Here is an 8,909-nt window from a genome sequence, read left to right as displayed (position 1 = left end):
GAATCCTTTAACAAATATATCTTACCGAAAAAACCCCCCCCCCCCCCATTGCAAGATCGAGAATGTATACCTGGTGCGGCTGTAAAACAGGCAGAATGTCCCTAATACTCGCCAATGGCGGCGGTAATAATTGACCAAGCGCCATTATATTGACGAGCGAGACACCTTCCTCCGTATTCCAATTAGCCATCACGGTTGCGGTGATGCCTCTCAGTAAAACGGAACAATATGCTAACGCCGGTCTGTACCAAGCAGTTAATTCTAGCAACGTCCATAGTAGAGGTACATCCTTAAACTTGCGACGAATTTGCAAATCCCTCTCTATTGTCACCTGTCACACAATTGAAATCGTTATTTTATTGTATTGTAACAAACGGCTTAATAGAAGGTTTCAGCTGAATAATGAGAATTACCTTTGTAAACTCTTCATCAGGCCATGGAAGGCCATTGTACATAACGTCAGGAGACACTAATTCGACCAACAACAAGCTAACCATTGTCAGAGCATCCAAGTTGACAGGATATCGATCTGACTCCTGGTTGCTGCAACAAGCCTAAAAAAATATTCAAACTGAAAGTTAGGCTGTTTAACGCGATACTCGTCAGTCTATTAGAAGCATATGATAAATTGCTTTGTCGAATTTCTCTTTACCTTTATGACATCCATTAATAACATTTTGTTTAAAGCTAAAGTTTCCTTATCGACCGAATTCTCCGGAGGTAGTCTCCGCGGACCGTGTCCTATTACACCGGCATGAAATACCGATGAATGTCGCTGTGCTAACATGGTGCTCGTCACCTGCGAATGAAATCATTTAAATTCTACGTATATTCATATATCAAATCAATTCGATATTAATGAGATATTGTAACAAATACGAAACATGTACTTTTTTCGAAACATATCTTTCGTACGTTTTATAAGATATATTTTTTAAATCATATTTATACTCTGTATACATATACACACACCTGTTTATGATTCTGTTTATGTAACAATAACGGCTCCTCGAAACGGGGCTCAAATTTCTCCTTTGCTCCAAAGTGCTTTGCCTGCTCATTATCGATACTGTTCTCTAATATTTCTCTGAGCGCCAATACTCGAGCGCAAGGAGAATAACATGTTAAATCCTTCAATAAGTGACAAACCATCTTCACTCCTTGTTCCTTTTTTATGATATCTAAGTGGAACAAAGTGAATTATCTTGTACATTGTTACTTAGAGAAATGAAAGACTTTAGACAGTTTTATTTACCTGTTTGTGCAATGCACAAGAAGAAATACTGGATGACTGCTCTCGTCAATTTCAGTACGAGTTCCATATTGAGAATATAATCTTTCTCGGGCGTGCTTAACAGATCCAACAGAGTAACGATATCGTTCGCCAAGTCAAAGTTGTCGGTTTTCGTCAACAAAGAAGATATTTGATACAAATTAGATCTGAGAGCTCTAGCAATCATTTTCGACTGTAATATCGGCGCCTTATTCGATTTTTCCCACCTAAATGAAATATAAAAAAAGAGATTATAATTATTATATTAAACTATATATAAAAAATATACATAATTATCGGAAATATTATTGGCACTTGCTTTAACATTATAGTAAGATTTTTAAATAACTGTCGCGACTCTTCCTCATTTATGACATTTTTATAGTATATCTCTCTAAGCGCTTGCTCTAAGATCTGTGTAAGATAATCGTGACCAGCAAGGATATTTTCAGTTCCAGATTTGTTCGCAGGAAACAATACGATGTTGTTAGTGATAAGACGTATCAGGGCTGCCAGATGAAACGTCGTTGGCGCCTTCACCAGCATGTGGGACGCCATAGAAACGACTATGTTTGGACTTTGACTTCTCAGAAAGCACAACAGTCTAACAGCCGTTTGCACGCGTAATGGATTAGGATTCAATAACATTGGCACTATCAGCGATATCTCCTGTTTGATAGAACTCAGGAGAGCGATATTGGCGGACTGCGGTCCGTGCGTTCTCAACAGAAGATCTATTTCTTGTAAAATCAGTTCTAGTAACTCCCGACAAATGTTTTTCACACTTTGCGCCGCGTTAACACTGTGATAGCCGACGTTGCTCGTGTTTAGACTCGTATCTAGCAGTATATTGATTATTTGCGATGCACCCTGCTCGCATCCTAACGCCAAGTGCACTGTCAAGTCTATTAATGCTGCTGGTTGATTGTCAAAGTATTTACACCAATCTGCTGCGAATAATGCCAGACGCGGTATGACATCGGGTCTCACTATAATAAAATTTATATAGTTGATATAATTCACCATAAAAAATATAATTTTTACTAGAGACTTACATGTCTGTAACACATTGCTGGTCATCGCTTTCAAAAGAGTCTGCGAAAGTGAAGCTAAATTCAAAAGAAACGGTACCGTGGCTAATTTTTGCTTTTTAATATCCTCATCAAAATTCACATCTTCGTCTAAGCTCCACTATAAAAATTATTGCAAGTATATTAATAAATTTTTAAATCAAATATAATATATGCCTGCTTATTTTTAGCAACAACACTCGACATAATCTATCGGAACTTGCCTCGAACAAATCTAGCAGTGCTTTTCTAATATCTTGAAAATGACTACCCGCCAAATGTCCCAATATGCCAACAACGGAATTCAACTTTGGATTTTTAACATTATGTTCATAGCCCATGGCGCAAAAGTCTTTCAATCCACACGATAGCACCCTGGTAATCACAGTATTTGGAAAACAGCTTCCTACATGAGCAACCACCCAATCAAAATATGGGCTATGTAGCACACTGGTATCTAACAATGCCTTGATACATGACTCTGTGTCAGAGTGCATAAGGCATTGTAAACATTGTGCCGTAATGTCTATCAGAGTTCGCGTTGCACGGCATGACATCCATTGCTGTAGAAAATCATTGATCCCAGCATCAACGGGCAAATTGCGACGTTTTGAATAATCAGAGGATACTTTGCCTGTAAAAAAAATATGTCATTTAAAATTGTATTTCTCTTCTGTCCGACTGTACATCAAATATATACCGAGTAAGTCCAACGACCATGCTGATATAATAGGAGCCCACGCTTCTGGGTTTCCATTTATGAAACTGCTCAGAACAGCGTGAATCTCTGCTATAATGCTCTCTTCAGGTATTAATATATTTTGATTTGTCTGCAAAAATTATAATTTATATTATTATTACATATTATTGTTCATATCACATGTGAATGAAATGTGTTGCTGACATACCTCGATCTGACGAACATATTTTGACACTGCGGTGAAGAATACATTGCAAAAATATTCGAGTACGGCGTCCCTTGCCGCGGGTACATTTTTCAGAAGAAATAACGCCGTACGTGTCACATCTTGCGTGTTTGCGCTATGAGAAGACCTAGATACGGCACCGGAGATAAATTTTCTAACCTCGGTCAGAATGTCCTGAGGCGACAATGTCGTTGTATTGTGCAGCATTCTCGAATCATTTATAATAATGCTTCAATTATAAGACATCGGCCAATTATATTCGTATCTCCGATTAATTTGATCGAGTTAAATTCATCATATGGCCATATTAAAAATAACGTGGCCTTCTCGATTAAGAGGTTATGTTGTAATAGACATATATACAGGGTGTTTAAAAAATCTATATCTATACTTTAGCGTAGAAGAAAATTAACAATTTATTTTTTTTGCGGGACAATTTTTATTTACAAAATCCATTAATAACTCTTTCACTTCATTCTTATATCTTAACTATTTTTTTTTATAAAAATATAAAATAATTATATTAATTATATACGCACACAAAAATAATAGGAATAGAGTACAATATGCGGGATATATAAGATTAAAAACATATATTTAAGAAATTAATATTATAAAATTTCTTTCAACACTAACTTATATATATATTTCAGATATATATAACGCGGAAGGAATTATGTATTCTTGAGAGTGAAAAGCCAGTCTTCAAATGGTCATAAAATGTAAGTATACAAATGTAAAAATAGATAAATTAGAGAATGTAAAACTTGATCGTTGCAGAAAGAATGTCTTAACGCCTCTTCTTCTTCTCTTGCTTGCGTGGTCGGTGAGGTCTTCTTGGTGTTACTTGAGGACTGTTTTCAGAACATTCTACATCACTTGGATCATCCTGCAATTGTAACAATTATTGCAGTAGGCATAAAGAAGAAATTACATCCTTAACAATCTGACATAATCACAAGATGATACCTTCAAAGCTGCCACACCATCGGATGGACCTGCCTGATATATCACTATAGACAACAAGCATATAATTTGGAATACTGCACCAAGATAGAGGCCAAATCTCAACAATTGCTCAAACAGAGTTTCCTCTGCTGGCAGTAAAAGGCGTTTGAACTGTGGATCTGTATCCGCCATTTCTGGAAAAAATATAAGTTAAATTATAACTTTCACTTATACTATAGAGATGAGGTAAAAAGTTTATTATATACTAAAGAAGATAATATATTTATAAGTTATGTTTAAATTCGAAGAAATGTATAAAATGATTATTCTTCATTGAACAAATTGCAATATGTATTGTTATAATTTGTTATATCTGTTACTTTAACTATATCGAAATATCATATGTCGTTCGAACAGAATCGCGGACGCATTCGTAATGATTCGAAATATCTCGTTCATTCTTGAATTCAATTTCAAAACTCTTAACGCACTATTATTTTTTTCCGTGTTCTCTTTATCCCCAACGATATTCCATTCTCTTATCCCGTATTCTTTCTTTTCTCGCCTAAGGGATCTCTCGCGGTTCTTTCGAACGATCAACCATATCTCGCCAATTGCCAACAAGGACAATTTCCGATTGACAATGATACCTGCTCAATCGCGTCGGTACATGGTGTTCCGCTATTGTTTATGGGTGTTAGAGATATATATATATATATGTGTGAAGGAAGGGCGAGGAAATCAATAACAAGCGACCGGCGACGATCGCCGCGTTTCGCGCGAAGCGACAAATAGTGCCATCATTACGATGCGCTCCGCTCTTTTTCGGCAACTGTCATCGTCGCCGACAATCGCGACGTATTTTGTAGAACGACGATAGCAATTCGATTTTTTTTTCACGATCAGCGAAGTACATACGTACAATCGGAGTCGCGGTTGCGCTCTCTCCGCTTACGCGCCGAATTCAGCCGAATACACTCGGCTCGGTTCGGCTCGTCATCTCCCCCTCTCCCCTTCCCCTTAATGTTGATAGCGCATGGCGATCGTACCTGCCGCACTCGCCGCCGGATGGCGCTACGCGCGAACGTCGCGACATCTACCAGCGACTGCGAGTAGGCTTAGCCAGCTGGAGCATCTGTCATCGACTTGAATTTACACGCGAAAGATTTCATTTTATTTCGTTGTTCGTCGCGCGCGCGCGCGTCTGGGATCTTGAATTTTTATCGCGCTAGCCTAGAGTTTCGTAAATCGTAATTTTTGACGAAAGAACGACGTCGAAGTTGAGACGACACGGAAATATCGCGCATGGGCGGATCCGACCGATTCGAATCTCGCGCGGCGCGACGAAAGCGCCGGAAAGCGAGCTGGGTTCGAGGCTCGCTCGCTCGCAAGTCCGTGGATGTGAACCTTTGTTTTGTACATTTGCACAAAAGTAATGGCTACCACATCTAGTTTTCGAGTAATGTTTTCCGCGGAGAGCCCGGATTCCCGTGTTTATCGCGGTATTTAATAACGCAAGATCGGCTTGCGCAACGCATCGGCGTCGGCCGAGATGCGTGCGGTATCTATACACGAGCTGTTTCGACTGCCTTAGTGTCATTTTCGTCGAAAAATGCCTGTGTTTACATCCGAATTGCGACCGAGCTTCTGTGTTCCTGTCACATTAAGGTAAGCGACGCTTTCGCGGATCATAAATGTCCGGCAGTGCGACGGGGTCCGGATCGCGAGAGCTCGTCCGTGGAAACGCGACCGAGTAGATATTCATCGGCGACACATACTCGTCTTCGTCGGCGACGACGACGACGACGACGACGATAATCGTCGTCGTTGCTCGTCCTCGTACTACTCGACCTGGTGTATGCATGTTTAAAACCGCGAGTTTTGCGCTTTGTCTGTTCCCGCGACCGAGAAATCGCGCGAGTGTCCGCGAAATCGTCTCGAGGAAGCGAACGAGTCCGTCGTACTTAACCAAAAAAAAAAGTTTCATCCGCCCGAGGACGAGCTGTGCGACGCGGATCCCGACCTGAGAGAGAAAGAGAGCAACGGGTAAACGTTCGTCGCGTCGTCGAATCGTCCTCGTCGAAACCGCGAGGAATATATCCCGCGGGATATAATCCTGTGCATACGCAATTTTTCGTCCCGGATGGTGGCAACAATGCCTGGTAAAATGGTGAGCGAGGGCAGGTCAAGCACACACATCACATCGGGAAATATTTCGGCTCGCGTTTCCTGCGATCGCGAAATACATTTTCCTCGATCACGACGCGTTCACGTGTTTTTAGACAGTTTTAGAAGAGATAATCCATACATTTTTATCTTTCCCGCACTCTGAGAAAATCTGTTGGATTCTATTATATTGACACACTGTACAATCTGGACTAAATAATCTTTAAATCCCGTATATACATTGCTATAATGTTTGCAATGGTTTGTTGTTTTTTTTTCTTAAGGACACTAGGTGAATAATATTTCTTGACATTCATATACAATTTCATCTGTGTTGTCTTGACATACCTCCAGACAACACAAGTAGATGTTGTTCCTTATATTTATTCCATTTATTCGTTAAATCAAATATTATATTTGTTCACCAGTTGGTTTTAGGTGGTTCTTGTTGAAAATTGATTCTAAATCCAATGGAAGTTTCTTGTGGCAATAATAGAATAAATCAATCATCTAAAATGAAAATGAAACCATTCGCTGTACCTCTCTGGAAGAGATACTTAAGTTTCTTTAAGTAACTATAGGAAGGTAAGGAACAGAACGCAAGAAATATAAATGCCAATGCAGCACGAATGATAACAGTTTATTAGAGTATAAAGCTATTTTACTGCAAAAGCATATGTAGATTCAAATCTATACAAGGACAAATATTTCATTAACAATAAGTTTATTATTGTGATTCAAAATATGTACAAAAATATTTTACATTTTCTTTTCTATAAAATGTGTTAGGCCTCCAAACACATTTGCCCAAGGATTACTATCAGACATTTGTCTTGAATAAAATTTATTATCAACACAAATCAAGGTCAGGATTTAATAACAGCATGTAAATAATCGTTATATTATATTAGAGGACATTCTTTTTACATGAAATATTTTTTTTTTTTTTTTAGACGCAACAATTTCTGGCATTATGTCTTTTTTTCTCTGTTAAATATAAATGTCGGTATTTAAAATTTAAATGACGACATTGTCAATTATAATTTCGCTTGAAAGTCGAGATTTCACGGATCTAACCTAAGCGATTAGAAGAGGCAGCAAAACGACAATCGAAAACTATTTCACGGCGGGAATAGAAAAATGTTGCCAGGCGGCGCTCGTTTCGCTCGATGGCGGCCATATTGCCAATTTGCCCTGCCCGTTCCCCGACCCTCCCTCTCCCCCCGCTCGCACGACTACCCCTCCGCCTCCGCGCGCGCGTGCGATGGCCTCTCACTACCCTCCACCGTCCACCTTTACAGAATCTTTTCACGAGTGCGCGATTCCTCGTACTCTTGTGTCTTCTATTTTCCCTCTCGCCTTCGCCCGTTCTTGCTCTCTCCGCGCCAACTTTCCTCGCTACGAAAGCATATCCTTTAGCGTTAAAATGTGCCCCTTCGTTATATTTAGTGTGTCCTTGCATATATAGAGGATTAGTATGGCAGATGTCGAAACGCGTGAACTATCATATTCATATACATATACACAAACGCGGAGAAATTTCAAGCTTTTTTCCGGCATATGTTCTCTGAACGAGAGAACGGATGATGATACAAAAGATCAGCGCCGTTTGTGATCGCTTTTCATTTTTTTATTATTTTATTCCTTGAAAAATTGAAAATAAATCTCTATAAATTTTTACCGCCTTTCGAGTCTCAAGATCGCGGACAAATCTGTTTAATCGTATCCAAGATTAGGCGAAGAGTAAAGTATCATCTCGCGTGTCTCTCGCGAAATTCGTTCATCTCCCGTTCGCGGTATTTCATTCGGTGTGAGGTTTATCCGCGAAATGTTGGCCACACTCGTTTCATCCACTCCTACCCCGGATTTACATCCGCGCGCAGATCTATATTCCTATTTTTAGACAAGCAGCGCGCACACGCCGGGCCGACTCCGAGCCCCGGTGCCGCGCGATACGCCGGAAGTGAAATATTAAACAAGACGGCGCGCTGTCTATCCGCGCTATAACGCTTAATCACCATTCTAATACCGTCATTGAAGAATTTCAACGATGACAATACTTTTTATTTTTTATTTTTTTTTTAAGAACGACATGATTGACATCACGCGGGGGGCCATAGAAAATTGCTGCAAATTTAATTAACGTCGCGTTAAATGCGTGCTTTAATCGCGATAATCTGCTACGATCTCTACATTTGCAATAATTTTAATAATCTGTCGGATAGATCTCCGCGATAGGCATTGATCTCGCCGCCAAAGTGTGGAAATCGGGAAGTTAATTGGTCGAGAGAGAGAGAGAGAGAGAAATATCTCGCTATCGCTTCGAGGGCATTCGATTAATGCGCTATTGATTTGCTTGACTCTATTACGGCTTGTGCATCCATGCACGAATCAATTATCGATCGGTTTATCCAAACCCATAGGCGTTCTGTTTTCACAGGTACCATGAACGCCAATTTTAACTGTGTTTCACAACAACCGAAACAATCGATTACAGCACTTTTTTGTGCAATGGATCAAAGAGAG

General features: G+C 39.7%; 2 protein-coding genes and 1 long non-coding RNA gene across 5 annotated transcripts in view; 1 reads left to right on the top strand and 2 right to left on the bottom strand.

The window, feature by feature from the left end:
• LOC115238714 (integrator complex subunit 5) overlaps positions 1-3,624 on the bottom strand; it is a 5,356-nt gene extending 1,732 nt beyond the window's left edge. Inside the window, exons 1-10 of the mRNA XM_029812755.1 lie at positions 3,252-3,624; positions 3,044-3,173; positions 2,568-2,977; positions 2,329-2,464; positions 1,593-2,262; positions 1,256-1,500; positions 973-1,181; positions 653-799; positions 414-554; positions 71-331 (exon numbers count right to left, since the gene is read on the bottom strand). Of these exons, the coding sequence (XP_029668615.1) occupies positions 71-331; positions 414-554; positions 653-799; positions 973-1,181; positions 1,256-1,500; positions 1,593-2,262; positions 2,329-2,464; positions 2,568-2,977; positions 3,044-3,173; positions 3,252-3,476 (2,574 nt within the window). The 5' untranslated portion in view covers positions 3,477-3,624. The remainder of the gene's footprint in view (positions 1-70; positions 332-413; positions 555-652; positions 800-972; positions 1,182-1,255; positions 1,501-1,592; positions 2,263-2,328; positions 2,465-2,567; positions 2,978-3,043; positions 3,174-3,251) is intronic.
• A 225-nt stretch (positions 3,625-3,849) lies between these two features.
• LOC115238722 (protein MANBAL) lies at positions 3,850-5,133 on the bottom strand. 2 transcript variants are annotated; one of them, XM_029812768.1, is made up of 3 exons: positions 4,868-5,133; positions 4,239-4,411; positions 3,850-4,158 (listed from the first exon to the last, which is right to left on the bottom strand). In XM_029812768.1, exons 2-3 carry the CDS (start codon positions 4,407-4,409, stop codon positions 4,060-4,062), a joined length of 270 nt encoding a protein of 89 aa, XP_029668628.1. In that variant the 5' UTR covers positions 4,410-4,411; positions 4,868-5,133; the 3' UTR covers positions 3,850-4,059. The 2 variants fall into 2 exon arrangements, with proteins under 2 accessions (XP_029668628.1, XP_029668630.1); XM_029812770.1 differs by lacking the exon at positions 4,868-5,133 and adding an exon at positions 4,709-4,861.
• Positions 5,134-5,472: 339 nt separating this feature from the next.
• LOC115238724 lies at positions 5,473-7,368 on the top strand. 2 transcript variants are annotated; one of them, XR_003884534.1, is made up of 4 exons: positions 5,473-5,885; positions 6,812-6,968; positions 7,173-7,248; positions 7,337-7,368. It is a non-coding gene; the product is annotated as an uncharacterized LOC115238724 (long non-coding RNA). The 2 variants fall into 2 exon arrangements; XR_003884533.1 differs by lacking the exon at positions 5,473-5,885 and adding an exon at positions 6,400-6,675.
• The last annotated feature ends 1,541 nt before the right edge of the window (positions 7,369-8,909 follow it).

Source organism: Formica exsecta, unplaced genomic scaffold (assembly GCF_003651465.1).
Source record: "Formica exsecta isolate Colony F162 unplaced genomic scaffold, ASM365146v1 scaffold353, whole genome shotgun sequence".
NCBI classification, from domain to species: domain Eukaryota; kingdom Metazoa; phylum Arthropoda; class Insecta; order Hymenoptera; family Formicidae; genus Formica; species Formica exsecta.
This window is presented reverse-complemented; position numbering and strand designations above follow the sequence as displayed.

What these genes read in the sequence shown, in the direction of transcription:
- LOC115238722 (XM_029812768.1), bottom strand. Translation starts at nt 4,409, where the DNA reads ATGGCGGATACAGATCCACAGTTCAAACGCCTTTTACTGCCAGCAGAG. An exon ending in ATGGTGTGGCAGCTTTGAAG is followed by an intron (nt 4,159 to 4,238) that starts GTATCATCTTGT and finishes TTACAATTGCAG; the next exon opens with GATGATCCAAGTGATGTAGA.